Source organism: Primulina huaijiensis, chromosome 18 (assembly GCF_012295235.1).
Source record: "Primulina huaijiensis isolate GDHJ02 chromosome 18, ASM1229523v2, whole genome shotgun sequence".
Taxonomy (NCBI): Eukaryota; Viridiplantae; Streptophyta; class Magnoliopsida; order Lamiales; family Gesneriaceae; genus Primulina; species Primulina huaijiensis.
Genome location: NC_133323.1, coordinates 8,977,484 through 9,003,243, shown reverse-complemented (window position 1 = coordinate 9,003,243; position 25,760 = coordinate 8,977,484). Strand labels below are relative to the sequence as shown.

The following is a 25,760-nucleotide window of genomic DNA, read 5'->3' as shown; positions in this document are numbered from 1 at the left end:
ATGTCGTAGCTTGTACCATTCTAATCAATAATATACTTGCTTATGTGTTATTTGATTGTGGTGCTACGCATTTATTTATGTATAAGAGATTTGCCAAGAAGTTAAGAGCTAAGCTTGATAACCTAGAAGAACCATATAGAGTAGCAACTCCTGCAAATCGAATTTTAGAAACTTGCACTCTATATAGGGATATTAGTGTTCTCATAGAAAATCAGAATTTCAAGGCAAACCTAATCCAACTAAACATGGTGGAATTCGATGTAATTCTTGTAATGGATTGGTTAGCCAAGAATCATGCTTTAGTAAACTGTCATGGAAAGATGATAACCATCCAAGCTCCACATCAAGAGAAAATTTTATTTTATGGTAAGACAAAAGAACAAAAGACCCTCATTTCTGCTTCTCAAACTTGGAAAGCCGTGAAAAGTGGAGAAGAGTTTACCTAACTATGTTAAGCGAGGTAAAGGAAGAAACAACACTTACACTAGAAGAGATTCCGGTAGTACAAGAGTTTCCGGATGTCTTTTCTAAAGAACTCCCTGGCACAATTCCCGACCGCGAAGTGGAATTTGAGATTAATTTAGCACCCGATGCTACACCAATCTCAAGAGCACCATACCGAATGGCTCCAGCGGAATTGAAAGAACTCGAAGAACAACTTCAAGAATTGTTGGATAAGAAGCAGATCCAACCAAGTGCATCTCCGTGGGGAGCTCATGTCCTGTTTGTAAAGAAAAAGGACGGAAGCATGAGATTGTGTATAGATTACAGGGAATTGAATAATATCACAATCAAGCACAAGTGCCCACTTCCAAGATAGATGGCCTGTTTGACCAACTTAAAAGAGCTACGGTCTTTTCCAAGCTTGACTTAAGGTCAGGCTACCATCAACTAAAAGTCAAAACATATGATATTTCGAATACAGCCTTCAGAACAAAGTATGGACACTATGAGTTCATGGTAATGCCGTTCGGATTAACAAACGCTCAGGCAGCCTTCATGGATCTCATGAACAGGGTGTTCAAACCGTTTCTTGACAAGTTTGTTGTGGTATTCATCGACGATATTCTAGTATATTCTTCAAGTGAGGAAAACCATAAAGAACATCTTCGTCTCACCCTCCAGACGCTGAGAGAAAAAGAACTGTACGCCAAGTTCAAGAAATGCAAATTCTTGCTAGAGAGCGTCACATTATTGGGACACATAATATCAGCAGTAGGAGTATCGGTGGATCCTAAGAAAGTAGAAGCAATCTCAGATTGGCCTAGACCAAAGTCTGTGACAGAAATTCGAAGCTTCTTGGGATTAGTGGGCTATTACCGTAAATTTGTTGAAGGATTCTCTTCAATAGCCATACCCCTCACTAAACTCACGCAAAAGAACTCCAAATTTCAATGGAGTGAAGAATCTGAGCAAAGCTTGGAGACTTTGAAGAAGAAACTTACCTCGTATTGCCAACTGAAGGAAAAAACTTCACCATCTACAGTGATGCTTCCAAATGATGTTTAGGATGTGTACTCATGCAAGAGGGAAAGGTGATTGCCTACGCGTCGAGACAGTTGAAGCCGTATGAACAAAATTACCCAACACATGACCTCGAGCTAGCAGCAGTAGTATTTGCACTAAAGACTTGGAGACACTATTTATATGGTGTTAGGTGTGAAATATTCACCGATCATCAAAGCCTTAAGAACTTGTTCACACATAAAGAGTTAAACATGAGGCATAGACGGTTGATTGAACTCTTGAAAGACTACGACTTGACGATAAGCTACCACCCAAGCAAAGCCAACAAGGTAGCAGATGCTTTAAGTCGAAAGGATATGAGTAAGGTGATCCTGGTATCACTTTCAGCACAACCATGTCTTCGAGACATAATCAAGATGAGTCATGATAGAGATTCCGCTTTGGTGAAACTGAAAGAGCAAACGAAAGAAGGGAAATCACCAGATTTTGAGATGGATAACAAAGGAATCTTGTGGATGAAAGGACGATTGTGCATACCAAACATCGATAACCTTCGACAAGAAGTAATGTCTGAAGCACATAAGTTAAAATTTTCAGTCCATCCTGGAAATACCAAGATGTACAGCGACCTGAAGAAGAATTTCTGTTGGAGTGAAATGAAAAAGGATGTTACAATATTCGTTTCCAAGTGCCTTGTGTGCCAACAAGTCAAAGCAGAGTACCAAAGACCTGGAGGACTTCTTCAACCTCTAGAGATTCCAGAATGGAAATGGGAACATGTCTCCATGGACTTTGTTGTTGGGTTACCAAAGTCTAGACAAAGTCATGATGGCATCTGGGTAATCGTAGATAGACTTGCAAAATCTGCGCATTTCTTACATGTCCGCATGAACTATAATTTGGACAAGCTAGCCACATTGTACATGAATAATATCGTACGATTACATGGAGTTCCGGCTAGCATACTATGAGACAGAGATCCTAAGTTTACATCTCGTTTTTGGAAGAGCTTTTGATAGGATCGATTAACGAAACAAGAGTGTTTAGAAGGACGGGTTGAATAAACACTCACAATTAAAATTGATCTTTTCGAGTTTTGAGTTCAGTTTGGTGAGAAACTGATTCTTGGAATCTTGTTGGTTAATGACAATCAGTTAAACTAAAGTAGTTGCGGAAATTAACTGACTAAAAGATAGAATACAAAACTGAAATAAAAGACACAAGGATAGTTTTTGGATGTTCGGATATTTCAATTACTCCTACGTCACCCCTTCTATCTCAAGGATAGGATTTCCACTAAAAGACTTTGATCGAATACAAGATTTGTACTGACCCACTTTAGTTTGGACTTATCACTGCCAAAAACTGAAACTCTTAGTATTACAGAATGTTCTCAGTGCGTAACTGATCTTAGCACAATCGAATTTAACGATTATTACAAAGTGCTAGTGAGCTCAAATTGTAGCCTTGACTGCTACGAATAAATCAAGTGAGTGTAAGCTGAAATTTTGACAGAGTAATAGCAAGCTTTGAATAGAGAGTTTGTGCACCCTTTTTCAGCTGATGTTCTGTCATATTTATAATCTTCCCTTCCAACGGTAATTTGAGATATATTTGAATATTTGTATCCGTTGATTGCCACTTCATCATTCCTTGGGCATTGTTTGCTTCGTTTATTGTAATGCGGCATCTTAATTGCTTTAGCCGAAATGCGTTGTTCTAAGCTGTATTGATTGAAGTGCGGCGTTTCGTATTTAATTGCAATCTGCTATGACTCTTTGTCGGTTGAATGTTCTTTCCCGAGACATGTTTAGTTGAAGGAAGCATACGACTGAATATATCAACTGACCGGTTTCCAACTGATCAGTCAGCTGTCTTCGAGAATTCAATTAAGTTCAACTGATCAGTGGGTTTTCTTCGAAAGTTCAGTTCAGCTGGGTTCGGTTGTCTTAGATAATATGCGCGATACTCTTCAGTTAAGCAAGCTGTATAGATCGAATATTTGATCAGTTAGTTCCAATAAATAATCGGTTTGTCAAACATCCGAAATTAAGTTTCCAACAATTTCCCACTTTTTGGTGTTTGACAAAACTAAGCAACTAATAACTGATCAATGAAGCTTATATGATCTTCAAGTTCGTTGTAGATAAAATAATCAACTGTTGTCTACAGATTCGTACAATGAAAGAATGAAATAATCTGAGTGAAATAATCTGTAGCCACATTGTATCAAATCTATTAAGCTGATCCCCATTGAACTGCTGATCTGATGATCTATTCTCCCTTTTTGTCAAACGCCTCCATTCTGACAGATAATCTCTTAACATCGGTTGAAAGAATCTTGACAGAAGTGGCTACGTCTGCGACTGCATTGAGCACAGTGGTTTGCAAGAAGTCTATCTTTCTTGATACGAGTGTCTCCACCGCATCAACTCTTTTGCTGATAGTGTCTTGAGTCGCTGAGAGACTTTCTGCTATACCTCTATTCTTTTTTATTTCAGCAATTGCAAAGGAAAGAGAGGTCACGCTAGCTTGAACTGCCTTCAGTTTCTCTGAGTTAAATACTTCTACATATTCCAGTTTCAGAGAATGGGCGAGTTGAGTATGCTGAATGTTAGAGATGGCAGAGAGAATTTTATGCATATTATTCTGAATATCTTGAATTTCTTCAAGAACTAATTCAAGATCATTAGATGAATGAGGTGGTGAATGTTCAGAAGTTCCAGGTGCTTGTCCTTCGGAGACTGGATCAAAGACCACTAAGGTCCTGTCAGCTGCTTGTTGCTCAGTTGAAATATACTCCAGTCTGATGTCCTTCTTCAAAGCATGATCTCTAATGAAGTGATGCCTGACATCTATATGCTTGGTCCTTGAGTGAAGAATTGGATTATACGTGATAGCAATCGTGCTCGTATTATCACAGAATATGGGCGATTCATTTGTAATTACTCCATAATCTTTCAGTTGTTGCTGGATCCAGATCAGTTGTGCACAACAACTACCAGCAGCAAGGTATTCTGCTTCAGTTGTTGAGGTAGCTATGGATGTTTGCTTGTTGATGAACCAAGAGATCAGTCTGTCTCCTAGAAACTGACAAGATCCACTTGTACTTTTGCGATCAAGCTTACATCCTGCATAATCTGCATCTGAATATCCAACTAAATTAAAAGTAGAGTCTTTAGAATACCATAACCCGCCATTTTGTGTACCCTTAAGATATTTCAAAATTCTTTTAGCAGCTGAGAAATGTGATTTCTTAGGATTTTCTTGAAATCTAGCACACATACAGACAGCAAATACAATATCAGGACGACTGGCAGTTAGGTACAACAATGAACCTATTAAACCTCGATATAATGTCGCCTCAACTGATATTCCCCCTTGATCAGTGTCCAATTTTACTGATGAACTCATGGGAGTATTTGCAGTTGAACATGATTCCATGCCAAATTTCTTCAGCAGCTCCTTTGTATATTTAGTCTGACTGATGAATATACCATTCTCCAGTTGGTTCACTTGAAGTCCAAGAAAGAATGTCAGTTCACCCATCATGCTCATTTCAATCTTATCCTGCATTAGCTTAGCAAACTTTTCGCATAATTTGGGTTAGTTGACCCAAATATGATATCATCAACATAAATTTGAACCAATAAAATGTGATCATTCTTAGCAAATTTGAACAAGGTCTTATCAACTGATCCAACAGAAAAATCATGATTAGTTAGAAATTTTGAAATAGTTTCGTACCAAGCTCTGGGAGCTTGTTTCAGACCATATAAGGCTTTGTTCAAATGGTAGACATGATTAGGAAAAACATGATTTATGAAACCTTGAGGTTGTTCAACATATACTTCCTCTTGTAGTTGACCGTTTAAGAATGCACTCTTTCATCCATCTGATATACCTTGAATTTCTTATGTGATGCTGATAGAGGTGGTTTTTACTTGTTTTTCGTATCATGTTATGTCGCATTGTGTTGCATTTATCATTTAGATTTCATGCATTTTGTATTATTTTAGCATAATTTATATCTTCGTGTTGCTCATGTGTTTAGTGGAAAAAAATGCAGGAGATTTGTGCAAAACTGTGAGTAAAGGGAGAAATTCGAAAGCCATCCGCCCGGGCGCACATTTCCATCCGCTCGGGCGCATCCAAGGTATGACAAAAATTCGAGATTTGCGAGATTCTTCCGCCCGGGCGGATATTTATGTCCGCCCGGGCGCGCCAAAGAAGAAAGAAAAATAAAATCTGCGAAAGCCATCCGCCCATGCGGAACCTTATGTCCGCCCGGGCGCGTCTGTATTTTTGGAAAAAATTGTGGACAATTCCTTACCTTATTTTTGGAGATGGCTGAGATAGGGAGGGGATTGGACTATTCTGGAGGAGGATTGAGACATATTTTCGCAGCCGTCACAAGCTTGGGAGAGAATTGGGCGCTTGGATTGAAGATTTGAAGATTCCGGGCATCGTTCTTCGCAATTTTCGTCAATTCTAGTATTTTTAATTTAGTTTTCATCTTTCAAACTTTGTTTTGTGTATTTCTAATATGAATTCAAGTAGCTAACTTTAAATATTTGTTGGGATTAAAGAGGATCCTACCTAAACTTCGATTTAATTAATTTATATTTCGATTAGTGCGTTATTCTTGATTATACTATTGTTTTTCTTCGTGTTGTTAGAGCGTAGCTAACTTTAACAACGTTTTTATATTGCGAATGAGTTCGAGAGAATTGCATGTGATAGGAACGAGTAGTATAATCCGTGGATCTACAATTTGCATAGATATATGAAATTGGATACGTGCCGATAGTCATAGTCCTAAGGGTCTAAAACTAGGGGATTTCATAGATCAACATGCGATTCACTTTTGATAAATAATTAAAAACATTTAATTACTTCACTGAGTAGAATCAGTTTGGCATAGCTCGAGAAAGTGTGTTCAATGAAATAGGAAATCCTGTCGGAAGGATAGATCACTAGCGAACGAATTAATTAATTAACGNTTGGGGCGTGCCCCATCCAAAGAAGGCTGGGCATACTCTAGCATCGGTATGCGGCGTGGCATCTCNAAAATTCTTAGTATTCAATTCTTGAATTAGTTTATTTGCATATTTATTTAAGCATAGTATTAATAATCAATCAATCAATTTTCGTTGCTAAAGATTTAATAACTGAAATAATAATTGTCAAACACAGTCTTCAGTGGAACGATACTCGTACTCACGTACATTATACTATTACTTGACATCGTGCACTTGCGATTAAAATTGAGCATACAAAACTATAATTTTATTAAGGATTCCACAGTGCAAGTTTTGCTCGATCAAGTTTTTGGCGCCGTTGCCGGGGACTGTTAACTCACAATTTTATTTTTAGTTATTTTCTTTAGCATTGTTTTATTTTGCTTGAGCTAACACTCCATATTTGATTGCAGATATCTTTTCCAGTGCATTACAAAGTCACTTGACGTGGAGCTTGAGCAGTTTGACCCTGAAATTGAAAGAAATTTCCGCAGGAGAAGACAGCAGCAGAGACTGAAGGAGCTGATGGAGAGGCACGAGCACGAGCATGAGGAGGAACACCATGAAGATAGGCATGTCGAGATGCCACGCCGCATACCGATGCTAGAGTATGCCCAGCCTTCTTTGGATGGGGCACGCCCCAGCATTGTGAGGCCTATTGTGCGGGCAAACCACTTCGAAATCAAGCCAGCTATCATTCAGATGATTCAGAATACAGTCCAATTTGGAGGAACTGCAGTAGATGATCCAAACACGCACATCGCAGATTTTCTCGAAATTTGCAATACTTTTAAATTCAATGGAGTTTCTGATGATGCTGTTAGGTTGCGTTTATTTCCTTTCTCCTTACGTGATAAAGCTAAAGCATGGTTAAATTGTTTGCCTGTAGGTTCGATCACTACATGGGAGGACATGGCGAAAGCATTTCTCATTAAATACTTTCCTCCATCCAAGACCATGAAGCTGCGGGCAGACATTACAACATTTGCTCAATTCGATCAGGAGTCTTTATATGAGGCATGGAAACGCTTCAAGGATCTACTACGAAGATTCCCACATCACGAATTACCACTTGGGTTAGTCGTTCAAACATTTTATTATGGTTTGCTTACTCCTACCGTACTATGATAGATGCTGCTGCTTATGGAAACTTGTTGAGAAAAACTGCGGAAGAAGGATATTAGTTGTTGGAGGAAATGGCTGCTAGCAGTTATCATCCTCAATCTGAAAGGAACAACCAGCGGAGAAGTGCAGGAGTTCATCAGGTAACTGATTTTTCTACCATTACTGCACAACTTGACGTGTTGAACAGGAAACTAGAGGGCTTGAACATGGGTGGCACAGCTATGCGTCTTCAAGAGATATTCTGTGAAAAGTGTGGAGGTTAACATTCTGTGAAGGACTGTCAAGATGACAATCCATTTTATGTGCAAAACGAGGCACCGGTCAATCAAGTAGGACTCCACAACCGTCCGAGGAATGACCCTTATTCGAATACATACAATCCTGGATGGAGGCAACATCCCAACTTCTCATGGGGTGGCCAAAACAGTCAGAATCGACCACAGGGAGGACAACCATATGGAAAACAACCGATGTACAGATCTGATCCTCCTAGAGAAGAAAAGTCCAACCTGGATCAAATGATGTCTAAGTTTATTTCATCCACTGAAACTAGACTTCAAAACCAAGATGGATCGATAAAAGGACTCGAGATTCAAATTGGACAGTTGGCCAAGATGATAGCAAGTAGAGAGCCGGGCACCTTGCCAAGTAACACAGAAACAAAGCCAAAAGAGCGAGTGAAGGCCATCGAGTTGAAGAGTGGGAAAGTTTTAGAGACCAGAGAAAAAGAGAAAACTCAAACATTGGATGAGCATACTGCGACATCTAAAGGTAAGTCTTCTAACACTACACCAACACCCACTGCACAACCTAAAATTGTTATACCTCCTCCGTTTCCTGCGGCATTAAAAAAAGCCAAACTGGATGCGCAATTCGGTAAGTTTCTTGAGATATTTAAAAAATTGCATATTAAACGCTGAATTTTTAAAAGACATCTTAGCAAACAAGAGGAAATTGGAGGATCACATGACAGTGAATCTAACCGAAAATTGCTCTGCTTTGGTGCAAAACAAGATCCCACCGAAACTTAAGGATCCAGGGAGTTTTTCTATTCCTTGCATGATTGGTGATGTTGTTTTTCGTAAAGCGTTATGTGATCTTGGTGCAAGTATTAACCTAATGCCTTTTTCTGTGTTTAGGAAACTTGGATTGGGGGAACCTAAGCCAACGAGGATGTCTTTACAGCCGGCAGACAGATCTGTCAAGTATCCACGGGGAGTTATTGAGGATGTGCTAGTGAAAGTGGATAAGTTTATTTTTCATGCTGATTTCGTGGTGCTCGATATGGAGGAGGATATGGAGATGCCCTTGATTTTGGGGAGACCATTCCTTGCAACTGGCAAGGCCCTGCTTGATGTTCAAGAAGGGAAGTTGAGATTGAGAGTAGGGGAGGAAGAGATTACATTTGATGTTTTTAATGCACTTAAGCATACACTGCATTCTGATAGCTGTTATAGAATTGATGCTTTTGATGCTCTTGTGTCTAACTATGTGCAGGATGTTTTTAGGGACCCTTTGGAAGCCACTCTCACTACTGAATTGAGAGAAGACAAATTGGATGCAGAGAAAGCTGAAATAGTGGCATACCTAAATGCCAACCAGCCATGGAAGAGGCCAATAAGGATGAGATTAGAGGACTTGTGAGATCGAAGAGACTTGATCCCTCAGAAGTCAAGTCTAGCAGAGCCACCAGCGCTGGAGCTAAAACCATTACCTCCACATCTGAAATACGTCTATCTAGGTGAGAATAATAAACTTCCTGTTATTATTTCCTCTAATTTGACAGATGTGATGGAGGAAAAACTGCTGGAAGTGTTGAAAGCGCACAAGAGTGCATTTGCATGGAAGGTGGCGGATATAAAAGGGATAAATCCCTCAGTCTGCATACACAAGATATTGATGGAAGACAAGTACTCACCCCTTGTGCAACCTCAGAGACGATTGAATCCAAAGATACAAGAGGTAGTGAAAGCAGAAACCATCAAACTCCTTGATGCAGGTATTATCTATCCTATATCTGATAGTGCGTGGGTAAGTCCTGTTCAGTGTGTGCCGAAAAAAGTGGGATTACGGTGATCACAAATGAAAACAATGAACTTATTCCCACAAGGACTGTTATGGGGTGGAGAGTGTGTATTGACTATAGGAAGTTGAATGATGCCACCCGTAAGGACCACTTTCCCCTTCCCTTTATTGATCAAATGTTGGAGAGACTAGCGGGGCATGAGTTTTACTGTTTTCTAGATGGGTATTCGGGATATAATCAAATCACTATTGCACCTTAGGACAAAGAGAAGACTACTTTCACTTGTCCTTATGGAACTTTTGCTTTTCGCCGTATGCCTTTTGGTCTTTGTAATGCACCTGCTACATTTCAGCGCTGCATGACTGCTATATTCCATGATATGATTGAAACCTTTCTTGAAATATTTATGGATGACTTTTCTATCTTTGATGTATCGTTTGATGAGTATTTGCAGAATTTGCGATCCGTGTTGAGGAGGTGCGAGGAGACGAACCTGGTACTTAATTGGGAGAAGTGCCACTTCATGGTACAAGAGGGAATTGTCTTAGGGCACAAGATTTCGGAGAATGGGATAGAGGTGGATAAGGAAAAAGTAGAAGTTATCAAGAACTTACCACCTCCGATATCCATAAAGGGAGTTAGAAGTTTTCTAGGACATGCCGGTTTCTATCGGCGGTTTATCAGAGATTTTTCTAAAATTGCAAAACCCCTTTCTTCCTTACTTATGAAAGATGTGCCTTTTGATTTTAATTCTGACTGTGTACAGGCATATGAGGAGTTGAAGGAGCGATTAGTGACGGCTCCTGTGTTGGTGGCACCAGATTGGGACTTACCCTTCGAGGTCATGTGCGATGCCAGTGATACTGCGGTTGGGGCCGTCCTCAGCCAAAGGCGGAACAAGGTATTTCACACTATATACTATGCAAGTAAGACTCTCAATGAAGCACAATTAAATTATGCCACCACTGAAAAGAAGTTACTTGCGGTAGTATTTGCACTTGACAAATTTCATTTATACCTTGTTTTGTCCAAAGCAATTGTTTACACAGATCACTCGGCATTGAAATATTTACTTGCTAAAAAAGATGCAAAGCCACGCTTACTTCGGTGGATTTTATTATTGCAAGAATTTGATTTAGAAATAAAAGATAAGAAAGGTGTCGAGAATGTGGTAGCAGATCACTTGTCTAGGTTAGAGCTGATTAGTGATGAGTGTGAAGATCAAGCTATAAATGATTGGTTTCCTGATGATCAGCTATTTGAGGTGAGACATTGTCCTTGGTATGCAAATTTCGCTAACTTTCTGGTCACAGGCACACCACCACCCAATCTATCGTTTCACCAACGAAAGAAATTCTTTTCTGATGTGAAATATTATTTTTGGGAGGAACCATTTTTGTTTAAGATCTGTGCAGATTCTATGATCAGACGGTGTGTTGCAGAGGAGGAATTTGGTCAAATACTTAACCAGTGCCATGACCTTGAGGTAGGTGGTCATTTTGGACCAACAAAGACGGCGTCTAAGGTACTTGAATGTGGCTTTTATTGGCCAACCCTTTTTAAAGATGCTCGTTCTTATGTACTAGCATGTGATAGATGTAAACGGAAAGGTAACATCTCTAACCGTCATGAAATGCCATTGAATAATATCATTGAGTGTGAGGTTTTTGATGTGTGGGGGATAGACTTCATGGGACCGTTACCCAGTTCGTTCACGAAAAAGTATATTTTGGTGGCGGTCGACTATGTGTCTAAGTGGGTAGAGGCAGAAGTATATGCCACTAATGATGCTCAAGTGGTCCTGAAATTTTTAAAGAAAAATATTTTTAACAGGTTTGGGACAACACGAGCAATCATTAGTGATGGTGGCACCCATTTTTGCAACAAACTCTTTGAAAAACTCTTAAGCAAATATGGTGTCACACATAAGATATCTACTCCCTATCACCCTCAGACGAGTGGTCAAGTGGAAGTGTCTAACCGGGAGATCAAGCGGATTCTGGAAAAAGTGGTAGGTGTTAGTAGGAAAGACTGGTCAGTGAGGTTAGACGATGCTCTTTGGGCATATAGGACAGCTTTTAAAACACCTATAGGCACTACATCATATAGGTTACTGTTTGGTAAAGCATGTCATCTACCTGTAGAGTTAGAGCATCGTGCATATTGGGCAACAAAAGCATTAAACTTTAATTTTACTGATGCAGGTGAACGACGTCTCCTTCAACTGGATCAGTTGGAGGAGTTCCGGAATCTGGCATATGATCTTGCACTGTCATTCAAAGCAAAGACAAAGAAAGCTCACGACAAGCGGATCATTGAAAGAGAATTTAAGGAAGGTGAAAACATCCTGCTCTACAACTCCCGGTTGCGACTATTTCCCGGAAAGTTGAAGTCGCGATGGTCTGGTCCATTCATGATTTCCAAAGTTTACCCATCGGGGGCTGTGGAATTGCAAGATGGAAAGTCTGGGACATTTATGGTTAATGCCCAGCGACTGAAGCACTATATGGGTGGCACAATTGAGCCGCAACTTGGAATCACCCAGTTCCAAGACAATCTGAACTGAAACTGACCGACGGTCCAGCTCTCGACTATAAATTGAGAACTACCTCTCATCTCTTATCTTGCATTTAATTCGATTTTTAGTTGTGCTCTTAGTGTTTTATATATAAAAAAAGGTGGAAAGCCGTGAGGCTTCCGCCCGGGCGGATCGTCTTTCAAAAAATTTTCAAAAAGCCATGAGTTTTCCGCCCGGGCGGATATTTATGTCTGCCCGGGCGCGGCCTTTTTTTTCAGAAAAATTTTTTAAGGCCGAGAGTTATCCGCCCGGGCAGAAACTTATGTCCGCCCGGGCGGATCGCGCAGATTTAAAAACCTGCGCTCTTTTCTCTCCTTCCCCCATATGAAACCCTCGCCTCCCTCTTCCAAATTTTCGCCCCTCCTCTCTAAATCTCACTCAATTCACTCTTTTTGTGACAAATTTCAGGTACAATCTTGTCTCTCCACATTCCCCACACATCAAGAAGTGATTTTTCCGGTCAAAAATTGAACTTTCCGTCCACCTCTACCAACTCTGGCCACCGCTGCGTCATTCCGGCCGTCTCCTCCGAGTTCCCGCGAGCATTTTCTCAGTGACACACCATCCTACTCTGGGCTTATTGTTCTTCAGATATCATCGTCAACGATGGCACCAAAAAAGGCTCGGGTAAGTCACACCGCTTCTTCTTCGTCATCTCATACCTCTCAATTATTTGTGAATACTGCGGCTAGGGAACGATATGAGCATGCGAAACTACATCGCGCTCCGATTCGGGAGCGAGGGTTCCAACTTGAGCATGAGATTCTTATTATTTGACAAACTGCGAGTAGGGGATGGGGTAAATTTTGTTCGCAACCGCAAGCCGCAGTGGCACCTGTGGTGCATGAATTTTACGCCAATGCGGCTGAGCGGAGCGACAGCAAAGCGTTTGTGAGAGGAAAATTGGTGGATTTTAGTTCAACAGAAATAAATAGGGTGCTTGAGACACCAGCAGTGGACGATGCGCTGTATACGACATGGGCGGCGGAACCTGATTTAGAGTTGATGATGCACTGCATCTGCTATCCGGGGTCCCCGTGGAAGACACCTGGATGGCACACCTGTTTCGCTGAAAAATATCTGCTAGTCCCGGCTGCAATGTGGTATGCTTTTCTGGCCACACGATTGATGCCAGTCGGGCACACGAGTGAAGTCCAGAGGGAAAGGGCAGTGTTGATATATGCGCTGATCACACATATGCCGCTCAACGCGGGAAAAATCATTCATTCACAGATTCAGCTGAGCATCCATAATCCAAATGTGGCGTTATTCTTTCCACATGTTATCACCGAACTATGTACGAGCGCGGGGGAGGTTTTTCAGGACGACGATGAGTGGCTTCCACGACCAAGGCCCTCGATGACGCCAGCTGGCTACAGAAGACCGCGGTACGGCAGAAGGCGTTCCCTCAGTTTGGCCCTATCTGGGACAGTTTGACTTTTGATCCACTGCCAGAGCAGCCTCCACCACCGGTCTCGCGACCTAGACGTCTCTTTCTGCATGAGAGGATGGATGAAATTGCTGCATTTGCTGATCATCAGCTTCAGTGGCAGGCTGTGAGTCAGACTTATCAGATCGCCACTGACGCCATGCTACGTCTGTCCCTGAGCCACAGTGGTATCGACCCGGCCCTTATGCCGCCCCCTATGCCAGCTTTCCCACCGCCGTTTCATTTCCACTATGCAGATGCACCCGAGCCGGACGCTGGTGTCATTCCCCCAGAGGCGCACGAGGAGGATGATCAGTGAGAGGGGAGTCACTTATGTCCCTTCTTTTTATTTCTTGCATTTTGTTTATCTCATTTTAGTTATTCATGTTTCTGTTGCACGTTTCGATTATGTTGCATTCGTATTTGTTATTCACTCGCTGTCTCTTTTTCTATCGTCTGTTGCATTGGGGACAATGCTCGACTTTAGTATTGGGGGATGGATGGGTGTTGGTTCGTGTGTTCATTTTTTTTGGTGGTTTGTTGGTTATAGTTGTTGGCGTTTAGTTTTAGTCATTTTCTGCATTGGTGTGTGTCAGCCGACAGTGTTTCGATGTAGTACTTGCTAGCCAAGGATGATTAAGAAGTGATGAGACATGCCCTGTTGATCGTGTAATCGCATTTCTTTAGCACTTACTGGGGTAGAAACATGAAGTTTTATTTCGAGTATTGAACTCTCTTTACACGAAAGTTAGAACTAAGGCAGGCATGATAAGATGGTGAAAATTTTAAAACTAAAGTGGGGAACAAAGGTGCTTGAAGGTGTGAATTGAGCTTGACCATATTCTCTTGAATCGAGGTATCTATCAGTAACATGAAAAAAACAAAGTTGGAGATGTAAGGTGTGGGGGAGCCAAATAAAGGAATGAAATTCTATTCCTGGCTAAAGTTGGAGATGTAAGGTGTTGTGGAGCCGAATTACGGAATGAAATCCTATTCCTGGCTATAAATAAAAATAAAAAAAATATAAAAATAGTTGCCGATGGATACCGAGTGCAGAGGAATAGAGAAGAGTAAGATTTACACTAACAGGCTGATTTAAATCTCTGACAATGGTTAAAAATGGATCCCTCTATCATTTGTGATGCTAGGACTAACAACACACACACACACACGTTCATGCTTTATTTGAAATGATGTTTAGACCAAAGGAAGTGCGAAGATTTATACTTTTACATTGATCGACAAGGGAATCTATTGAGTTTCGCTGAGGCTAGTTGATGAGTATGAATTCACTGTCGAGCTATTTTTTGTCATGTTCTATTTTTGTGTCACCTGTTTTGCTCGAGGGCGAGAAAAAGGTTAGTATTGGGGGGTTGATAGAGGTGGTTTTTACTTGTTTTTCGTATCATGTTATGTCTCATTGTGTTGCATTTATCATTTAGATTTCATGCATTTTGTATTATTTTAGCATAATTTATATCTTCGTGTTGCTCATGTGTTTAGTGAAAAAAAATGCAGGAGATTTGTGCAAAACTGTGAGTAAAGGGAGAATTCGAAAGCCATCCGCCCGGGCGCACATTTCCATCCGCCCGGGCGCATCCAAGGTATGACAAAAATTCGAGATTTGCGAGATTCTTCCGCCCGGGCGGATATTTATGTCCGCCCGGGCGCGCCAAAGAAGAAAGAAAAATAAAATCTACGAAAGCCATCCGCCCGGGCGGAACCTTATGTTCGCCCGGGCGCGTCTGTATTTTTGGAAAAAATTGTGGACGATTCCTTACCTTATTTTTGGAGATGGCTGAGATAGGGAGGGGATTGGACGATTCTGGAGGAGGATTGAGACATATTTTCACAGCCGTCACAAGCTTGGGAGAGAATTGGGCGCTTGGATTGAATATTTGAAGATTCCGGGCATCGTTCTTCGCAATTTTCGTCAATTATAGTATTTTTAATTTAGTTTTCATCTTTCAAACTTTGTTTTGTGTATTTCTAATATGAATTCAAGTAGCTAACTTTAAATATTTGTTGGGATTAAAGAGGATCCTACCCCAAACTTCGATTTAATTAATTTATATTTCGATTAGTGCGTTATTCTTGATTATACTATTGTTTTTCTTCGTGTTGTTAGAGCGTAGCTAACTTTAACAACGTTTTTATATTGCGAGTGAGTTCGAGATAATTGCTTGTGATAGGAACGAGTAGTATAATCCGTGGATCTACAATTTGCATAGATATATGAAATTGGATACATACCGATAGTCATAGTCCTAAGGGTCGAAAACTAGGGGATTTCATAGATCAACATGCGATTCACTTTTGATAAATAATTAAAGACATTTAATTACTTCACTGAGTAGAATCAGTTTGGCATAGCTCGAGAGAGTGTGTTCAATGAAATAGGAAATCCTGTCGGAAGGATAGATCACTAGCGAACGAATTAATTAATTAACGAGGGGTAGATGAACCGATATTCCCAACAAATCCATTTTTCATTGAATTTTAATCAACAACTCTAGATATAAATTCTTAGTATTCAATTCTTGAATTAGTTTATTTGCATATTTATTTAAGCATAGTATTAATAATCAATCAATCAATTTTCGTTGCTAAAGGTTTAATAACTGAAATAATAATTGTCAAACACAGTCTTCAGTGGAACGATACTCGTACTCACGTACATTATACTATTACTTGACATCGTTCACTTGCGATTAAAATTGAGCATACAAAACTATAATTTTATTAAGGATTCCACAGTGCAAGTTTTGCTCGATCAGATGCATAAGCAAGAAAGATTCTGATTGCTTCCAGTCTTGCAACTGGAGCATACGTCTCATCATAGTCAATTCCATCTTCTTGCCTATATCCTTGTGCCACTAATCGTGCTTTGTTGCGTACAACTGAACCATCTTCGTTCAGTTTATTTCTGTATACCCATTTTGTACCTATAATAGTTTTTGAAATTGGTCTTGGAACTAAGTTGCAGACATTTTTATAAGTGAACTGATTTAGCTCTTCTTGCATTGCATTCACCCAGTTAGGATCAGCAAGAGCTTCATCAGTTGTCTTCGGTTCTAGTCGTGAAACAAAAGCTGAATAGATAAATAAATTTAGCATTTGATTGCGAGTTCTTACTGGATCATATCGATTTCCTATTACCAGTTCAGTGGATGTGATTTTCTCCATCTGTACTCAGTATTTGTTGTATCAGCAATTTCTTCAGTTGGTAACTGAACACAGTTTTCAGTTTCAGTTGGTGCTTCGTCAACTGGTATTTGAATGTTATCATTATGCTCTGTCAACTGGTTATCAGCAACGACTTCCTGCACATCTGATTGGTCCAGTACTTCTGGTTCAGGTGTTTGAAGTATGTTTTGATATCCATGAATTTCATCTGTGTCATCATCTTCCAAACAGATATCTGTAAATCGATCAACTAGCTCAACTTGATCAGTTGGCTTATTAGTTAGTTCAGTTTCATCGAAATCAACATGAGCAGATTCTTCAACATTTAGAGTTTTCTTGTTGAAAACTCTATAGGCTATACTAAATGATGAGTATCCGAGAAATATTCCTTCTGCAGATTTAGGCTCAAACGCTTTTAAATAATTTTTGTCATTATCAAGAATAAAACATCTGCAGCCGAATATTTTGAAATAAGTAATTATACTTTTTCTTCCATGCCAGATCTCATATGGTGTTTTCATATGATTCTTATTAATCATTGATCTGTTCTGAGTATAACACGCAGTGTTTACTGCCTCTGCCCAAAATCTTTGAGAAATACCAGAATCAGCAAGCATTGTTCTGGCAGCTTCTTTAAGAGTCCGATTTCTTCTCTCAGCTACACCATTTTGCTGAGGAGTTCTGGCTGCTGAGAGCTCATGCTTAATTCCAGCATTTTCTAGGAAATTTGAAAGAGTTTGATTGATGAATTCAGTTCCTCGATCAGATCTGATTCGATCAATTCCAACTGATTTTTCATTTAAAAGTCTTTTGAAGAGCTTTATTAGTTGCGAAGCAGTATGGTCTTTAGATTTGAGAAAAATAACCCAAGTAAATCTTGAAAAATCATCTACGACTACCAAGGTGTATTTCATTCCTCCTAAGCTCATGACTGGTATAGGACCAAAGAGATCCATGTGCAACAGTTCTAAGCATCGGGATGAAGATTTACATCCCTTGTTTTTAAAAGAGGATCGTACTTGTTTACCATACTGACATGCTGAGCAAAGTTTTTCTTTTGAAAAGTCTATTTTGGGCAAACCAGTTACAAGTTCATGTTTACTCAGATAGGCAATGGATTTAAAGTTTAAATGATTTAGTCTCTTATGCCACAACCAGTTTTTAGATGATTTGGAAGCAATAAAACAAACTGGTGCATAAGTTTGATCATTCCAACTGACTTTATATGTGTTTCCACAACGTTTGCCAGTTAGTATGATTTCATCAGTTGAAGTTTTGACTAAACATGAGTTTTTGTCAAATTGTACTGAGAATCCACTGTCGCATAACTGACTGATGCTAATCAAGTTATACTTCAGGTTTTCTACTAATAGAACATCTTTAAAAGTAAAGTTACCATGGATAAGCTTACCCTTACCCACAGTTCTACCTTTGGAATTGTCCCCGAAACTGATGTTTGGACCAGTGTATTTGATCAGTTGGGATAACGCACTTGCATCTCCTGTCATATGTCGCGAGCATCCACTGTCCAAATACCATATTGAGTTCTTGTTTGTACCTGTTACCTGCAATCACACATATAATATAACTTGGTACCCATATCTATTTGGGTCCTGAACTGATTAGTCCCTTAGGAATCCACACTTGGATTAGTCTAACAGACTTTCCAGTAGCTGTATTCCAAATGGTTTTTCTCGGCTTTTGTGTGCTTGGTGTGTAGTGTACAGATGATACAATATTTGTTTTAGCTTTATTCAACTGATTGTTCAGTCTATATCTCTTCTGAACTGGCTTGCAGTTATAGTAATTGAAATAGCTATTCGAATAGTTCTTGTGAGACCTCTTTGATGACTGACTTTGTGAATCAGTTGAGAATTTTTGACTATAACCAATCCCATATCTTCTAGCCTTGTTCATATTCTCAGTATGTTGCTCAATCAATTTACTGGGCTCAATTTGTTCTTGTATCACTGCTGTTTTGACAAAATGAATGTATTTCCCTTTGTCTATTTTTGGCTTTGGTTGAGTATCATTTGGATATATTTCTCCTTGAGTGTTGAACACTAAACCAGTTTTATCAGAAACTGATTTTTGTGAATTCTGCATCTCATTCAGTGCAGTAGATGACTTGTTCCAAGACTGAATGAGCTCAGTCTGTTTTGAGTTTTCAAGAAACAACTTCTGGATTAATGACTGATTTTTGTTTCTCTCTGCTTTTAAGTCAGCAATTTCCCTTTTTAGACTTAACACATCAACTGATTCATCAGTTTTGGTTTTATTGTCTGTGGGATCAGTTTGCTTTGCTTTGATTTTTTCAAATGATTATGCAAGCTTTTGATACTCATTTACCATGTCATGTGGTGTTAGAATGAGTTCTTCTCATGTGAAATCAGTTGAGCTGAAATCAAATACCTGTTGGCATGAGCATTCTTCTTCTGTATCATTAGCCATTAAGCACTTGACTTTTTCATCATCACTAGAGCTGCATGAGCTTTCTGGTTATGACTCCTCACTGTCAGTTTCTGCCCATTTAGATTTGTTTTCTTCAGCTAAGAGTACCTCATGTTTCTTTCTGAAGGACTTCTTATCTTCCTTGGGTCTTCTTTTGTGCTCATATGATTTCTTTCTTCTATCAGTTGAGCCTTGACTGTCCTTATTAGGTTTAGGACAATCAGCCATAAAATGACCTGATTTGCCGCAGTTGTAGCAGGCATTTGATTCATCTTTGGAACTGTTCCTTTGGTATGGCTTCTGGAAGTTTCCTTGATTCTTTCTCATGAACCTTCCAAATTTTTTGATAAACAATGACATAGCATCGCTGCTCAACTGATCAGCAAATTTCTCGACTGAACTGATTGGTTCTGTTCTGACAGCAGCTAGAGCAGTTGTGGCTGCAGGGGTAGATGGTTCTCCTTCTCTGGTCTGTAGCTCAAATTCATAAGCCTTTAAATCAGCAAACATATCATGAAGTTCAATCTGGTTCAGATCTTTGGACTCCCTCATTGCCATGGTCTTGACATCTCATTCCTAGGGAAGACCTCTCATTACCTTTAGTGCAATCTCTTTGTTGGTATACACTTTTCCAAGTGCATTTAACTCATTGATGATATTGCTTACTCTTTCATCATACTCGTGCATTGATTTTCCTGCTTTCATTTTGATGTTATCAAACTTTTGAACAGCAACAGAAAGTTTATTTTCTTTGGTTTGATCATTTTCTTCACACAGTTGGATCAGCTTTTCCCAAATTTCTTCGGCTGTCTTACACATCTTTATTTTGCTGAAGGTTACTTTGTCCAGCGTTTTGTACAGAATTTCTTTAGCCACATTATCAAAATTTGCTTTTCTTTTATCTTCAGTTGTCCATTCATCTCTGGGCTTTTCTACTCTTTGTGGTGCCCCTTCTGTTATGGCAACTGCTGTATTTGTTTTTAGAATCTTCATGGGTCCATCAGTTATGACATACCACATGTCATCATCTTGTGCAGCTAAATGAGCCTGCATTCTGATTTTCCAATCATCAAATTCTTCTCTGGAGAACATAGGAATTTTGTTGAATGAAGTCATGCTAGCAAGTTTATAGATCAAAAGTATTCAAGAACAAGATTCAACCGCTCTGATACCACTTGATAGGATCGATTAACGAAACAAGAGTGTTTAGAAGGGGGGTTGAATAAACACTCACAATTAAAACTGATCTTTTCGAGTTTTGAGTTCAGTTTGGTGAGAAACTGATTCTCGGAATCTTGTTGGTCAATGACAATCAGTTAAACTAAAGTAGTTGCGGAAATTAACTGACTGAAAGATAGAATACAAAACTGAAATAAAAGACACAAGGATTGTTTCTGGATGTTCGGAGATTTCAATTACTCCTACGTCACCCCTTCTATCTCAAGGATAGGATTTCCACTAAAAGACTTTGATCGAATACAAGATTTGTACTGACCCACTTCAGTTTGGACTTATCACTGCCAAAAACTGAAACTCTTAGTATTACAAAATGTTCTCAGTGCGTAACTGATCTTAGCACTATCGAATTTAACGATTATTACAAAGTGCTAGTGAGCTCAAATTGTAGCCTTGACTGCTACGAATAAATCAAGTGAGTGTGAGCTGAAATTTTGACAGAGTATGTGAGGCCCGGGGCCGAAGAGGGCGGGGGGTGATCGCCGGTGCCATCAGTTGCACGGACAATGAGCGGCTCCTGGCAGGCTTCTAGGTGGAGGGAACATGAATGAACCGATCCCACACGGGAATGAGAGGGATTCCGAAACTGTTCAATGTAATGGACTGTACAGTTGAAGAGGGCTTAAAAGATTTGATTTGTACTACTCATATCACGAAGGTGCATCTTCTTTTCGATAGCTCATCACATAAGAACTCCAAAGTTAAGCGTGCTTGACCTGGAGCAATTTTGGGATGGGTGACCTCCTGGGAAGTTTCCCAGGGTGCATGTGAGTGAGGACATAAGCACGCTGGAAAGACACGTCTTGGTACAGTGAGGACAGTCGTCGAATCTGGGGCGTTACAGAGTAATAGCAAGCTTTGAATAGAGAGTTTGTGCACCCTTTTTCAGCTGATCTTCTGTCATATTTATAATCTTCCCTTCCAACGGTAACTTGTGATATATTTGAATCTTTGTATCCGTTGATTGCCACTTCATCATTCCTTGGGCATTGTTTGCTTCGTTTATTGTAATGCGGCGTCTTAATTACTTTAGCCGAAATGCGTTGTTCTAAGCTGTATTGATTGAAGTGCGGCGTTTCGTATTTAGTTGAAATTTGCTATGACTCTTTGTCGGTTGAATGTTCTTTCCCAAGACATGTTTAGTTGAAGGAAGCATACGACTGAATATATCAACTGATCGGTTTCCAACTGATCAGTCAGCTGTCTTCGAGAATTCAATTAAGTTCAACTGATCAGTTGGTTTTCTTTGAAAGTTCTGTTCAGCTGGGTTCGGTTGCCTTAGATAATATACGCGATACTCTTAAGTTAGGAAAGCTGTATAGATCGAATATTTGATCAGTTAGTTCCAATAAATAATCGGTTTGTCAAACATCCGAAATTAAGTTTCCAACAGCTTTCAACAAGCCATGGGAACTAAGATCACTCTCAGTACGGCCTATCATCCTCAGACCGATGGCCAAACAGAGAGGACAATTCAAACTCTAGAAGATATACTGAAAGCATGTGCTCTACACTTCAGTGGTAATTGGAGTGAGCATCTGCCCTTAATCGAGTTCGCGTACAATAATAGTTATCACAGCAGCATTGGTATGGCTCCATACGAAGCTCTGTATGGACGAAAGTGTCGATCACCACTATATTGGGATTAAGTAGGGAAAAAAGCCATCGTTGGACCCGAACTGATCAAAAAAACAGTGGATAAAATTGCTATGATCAAAGAGAGACTAAAAACTACACAAAATCGACAGAAAAGCTGGGCTGACTTGAAAAGAAGACCCGTGGAATTCGAAGTTGGAGAAAAAGCATATGTGAAAGTGTCACCCATGAAAGGTGTAATCCGATTCAATAAAGCTGGAAAACTGAATCCCAGATATATTGGACCTTTCGAAATCCTCGAGAAAGTGGGAACACTTGCTTACAGATTAGCACTTCCCCCTGACATGTCAATGATCCATAATGTTTTCCACGTTTCACAATTAAGAAGATATATTCCCGATCCAAGTCATATTCTTGACGCTGGACCACTGTTGGTTGAGGGCAATCTAAATGAAGAACTGGAGTATGAAGAAATTCTGATTCGAATTGTGGATAACAAAGACCAAGTACTGAAGCGACGAACTATTCCATGTGTCAAAATACAATGGTCCAATCACATTGAAAAGGAAGCTACTTGGGAGTTGGAAGAAAAGATGCGAGAACAATACCTTTACCTCTTTGAGGATCAGGTATAGCCAAGTTTCGAGGACGAAACTCCTTATAAGGAGGGAGGGATGTGAGAACCCGAATTTCCAGCTTTAGCTAGCAATATTCATTAGCAATGCAAAATTACAGCAGAAGCTAACAATTCCAACAGAAATTCTAGCAGTAACTAATATTTCAGAAGCTGGTATTTTCCAGCAGATAGAATCCAGCAGCAAAGGAGTTCAGTAGCGCGAGATTCCAGCAGACAGCTACTGATTCTGCTTATGACTTGTAACTGAAGTATTTAATATGAAATAAAGGCTGTTAATGGCACATCATGACAGATTATGGCCATTAATTGAGAGGCGAACAGCCAGAATTTTGTCTATAAATAACACCCTCAAGTCTCTGAATTTATTGTTACACAAGTCTTGAGTTATCACTTGAAATTTGAGCTAAGAGAGTATTTTCGAGCTGTAAAATCCAGTAGCAAGAGAAAGCAGATTTCAGATTTCAACCAAAACTTCCTAGCAAATTACTGTAAGTGGTCTTATGTATAAATATCTTGAAATCACTTTGATAATTCATGTTTTGAAGCAGAGTATATGTATTTTTTATCTCTGATTTTTGAAGCATTGAAACCTAGTGAACTAATTGTAGGAATATATATTTTGAAACATTTCTGATTCCTGATTTCTGAATTCTTGCCTCACCTCTTAGAGGAGAGAACATATAGGGGACTGATATCAGTTTAGCCATGAAATTCACGAACGTGCTCAGTTTTTGCTTGTTAAGATTTAAGTTCTGATTTCTTTTCTGAAGCCTGTTATTCCTGAATATTGTTTCCTGTTCTGAAAGTAAGAGTTTCTGTATATTATTTTGTATTATTGTTCTGTTGAAAATGTTTTTGAAAACTTGGAGTTATTCCCGCCCCCGCTTATTCAGTGACAACCATATCACTCACCCACCAAACCCATCTCAGATAAGAACGAGGAAGAAAGGTTAGAAGAAGAAGAGCAGAATCAATTCTGGAGCTGGTGAAGAAGACTGTTATTTCTCAGTTCTGATTTATGCTTTTATATTTCGATGTATCTGTTAAGAAATTGTTAATTCTGGTTTTACATTTCCGCTGTAAAACATTAGTTATTTGAGTTTGTATCAGACAATGAATTATTCTGTATTATGAATAAAAAGAATGGTTTCTGAATTTTGTACTTTTGAGGCTTGTTGTTTTCGAATGTAAATTTGAGAGCAACGTCGGTGTCGATAAACCACGTCCTTGGGGCGTGACACGTCATGCGTTCCTCTTTATATTTCATATATATATATTCATATCTTGACCTAATTATCTTTCCATGAGAACAAGATCCTACAAACATGGAAACAAGAGTTTATTAGAAATAAAACTATAATCAAATCTATAAATACCAAAAACAAATCATATAGGATAAATGTCAAGATTAGATTAGGTTAAACAAATCTAGGAATGCAAAACACTTATATTTCAAATAAAATATAAAGATTAATTAGGAATAAAATATCCCTTTCAAAAAACGCTCCCTAAAATTTTGAAAGAGGCGGCTAGAGTTCTCCACGCAAGGGAAGAGTTTTTGTATGAAATAAAAGGGTTTTGGGCATGATCGTGTAATATTTTCTCATTGCCTAAATCATCTTCAAACCATCTACGATAATATTCAAGGCAAGTAAAATTTTGTTTCTTGACGTATCGATGATATCATATTATGAATTGAATTTTGAAGCATGTACATTGTTCCTATGATAGCAAATGATTATGAATATAATTGTTTGATGGTTATGCAAAAAAGGTTTTAGAATATGATCAAATATGGTATATGAATTTTTTGTGTGTGTCACTGTGTTTGTACGAGTGTGTGCCGCAGTGTGTGTGCGTCGTGTGAGTGTATGTTTGAAGGGTTCGTGTGAATTAAGCCCCAAATTTTATACAAAATTGATGGATTTGGGTGAAAATGATAGATGTATGGGTAGAGCAATATTTTTAAGAATATAATTGTGTGTGTCCATAGAATTTTAAGAAAAATGATTTGAGCGTGCAAAAGAGATGTGATAAATTTGTTATAAAATGAGCTTATATCTAATTCCATGGGCAGCAAGCGTATGTAAATCGAGAAGAAATTTTTTAAAAGACTTAATGATATGTGGCAAATTCATGACTGATTTTTACGGGCGTGTGGATGTGAGCCTTCGGGTTGGGGTGTCCCGCCAAAGTTGAGAATATATTCTGATGAGTTAAGCCAGAAATTTTAAGATTCATTATAGATAGTTAAGCCATATCCATTCTGAGGGTTAAGCCAGAAACTTTAAGCTTCATTCTGGTAACTTAAGCCAGAAAATATGAGAATCCATTATGGGGATATAATCCAAAAGATTTATGACCTTAACTGAAAAGCATTAGGATCCATTCTGGGGAGTTAAGTCATAATATTTATGACTTTGACGAGAAAGTTATGAGCTACTTTTGCATAAATAAATTTGAATTTTTGAGGAAAATGTTATGTGTTGTGTGTTAAATGAGTTGATGTGTTGAGAAAAGTATTTTTATATGATGATATTCGATGTCTATGTTTAAAGCGTTTTGCTTTTATTTAGTATTATTTGTTATATCAGGAACTATTTGTTGGGTCTTTTGGCTCACTAGATTTCATAGATGTAGGTGATGAAGACTGAGGAGGTGCTAGCTGGAGAAGAATGATGAGGAGAACTTATCTGAACCTTGATGATTTCTGCAATAACTATTAGATTTGTATTTATTTAATTTAGTCGAAAAAATTTTAAGATTGGGTCATTATCTTAAAAACTGTTGTTGCCATCGTGTTGATGTTTTATTTTCATCTTATGTTGTTCACAATATTTCATTACGTGGTTAATGATTGATACTTTTGTTTGAAATTTTAAGTAAATTTAAAGTTTGAATAAAAATTATTTATAATGAATGTGAGAGTGTCTTTTGGCTCTCCACATTCTTTAGTTAGTTGTGGCTTATAATTGTAGAAGTGTCTTTTGACTTTCCACATTTTTGAT

The 25,760-nt window shown here is 39.0% G+C and overlaps 1 protein-coding gene and 1 non-coding gene across 2 annotated transcripts; one reads left to right on the top strand and one right to left on the bottom strand.

Annotated features, from left to right (window-relative positions):
* Positions 1–7,449: 7,449 nt before the first annotated feature.
* On the bottom strand, positions 7,450–7,555 carry LOC140965345 (small nucleolar RNA R71). Its single transcript, XR_012173039.1, has one exon. It is a non-coding gene; the product is annotated as a small nucleolar RNA R71 (small nucleolar RNA).
* A 129-nt stretch (positions 7,556–7,684) lies between these two features.
* On the top strand, positions 7,685–9,257 carry LOC140963903 (uncharacterized). Its single transcript, XM_073423389.1, has 3 exons — positions 7,685–7,753; positions 7,889–8,489; positions 8,701–9,257. Exons 1-3 carry the CDS (start codon positions 7,685–7,687, stop codon positions 9,255–9,257), a joined length of 1,227 nt encoding a protein of 408 aa, XP_073279490.1.
* Positions 9,258–25,760: the final 16,503 nt, after the last annotated feature.

Coding starts and splice junctions, on each gene's coding strand:
- LOC140963903 (XM_073423389.1), top strand. CDS start 7,685: ATGGCTGCTAGCAGTTATCATCCTCAATCTGAAAGGAACAACCAGCGG. Junction 7,754..7,888: donor GAAGTGCAGGAGTTCATCAG/GTAACTGATTTT, acceptor CATTCTGTGAAG/GACTGTCAAGATGACAATCC. Junction 8,490..8,700: donor CAAACTGGATGCGCAATTCG/GTAAGTTTCTTG, acceptor TTTTTCGTAAAG/CGTTATGTGATCTTGGTGCA.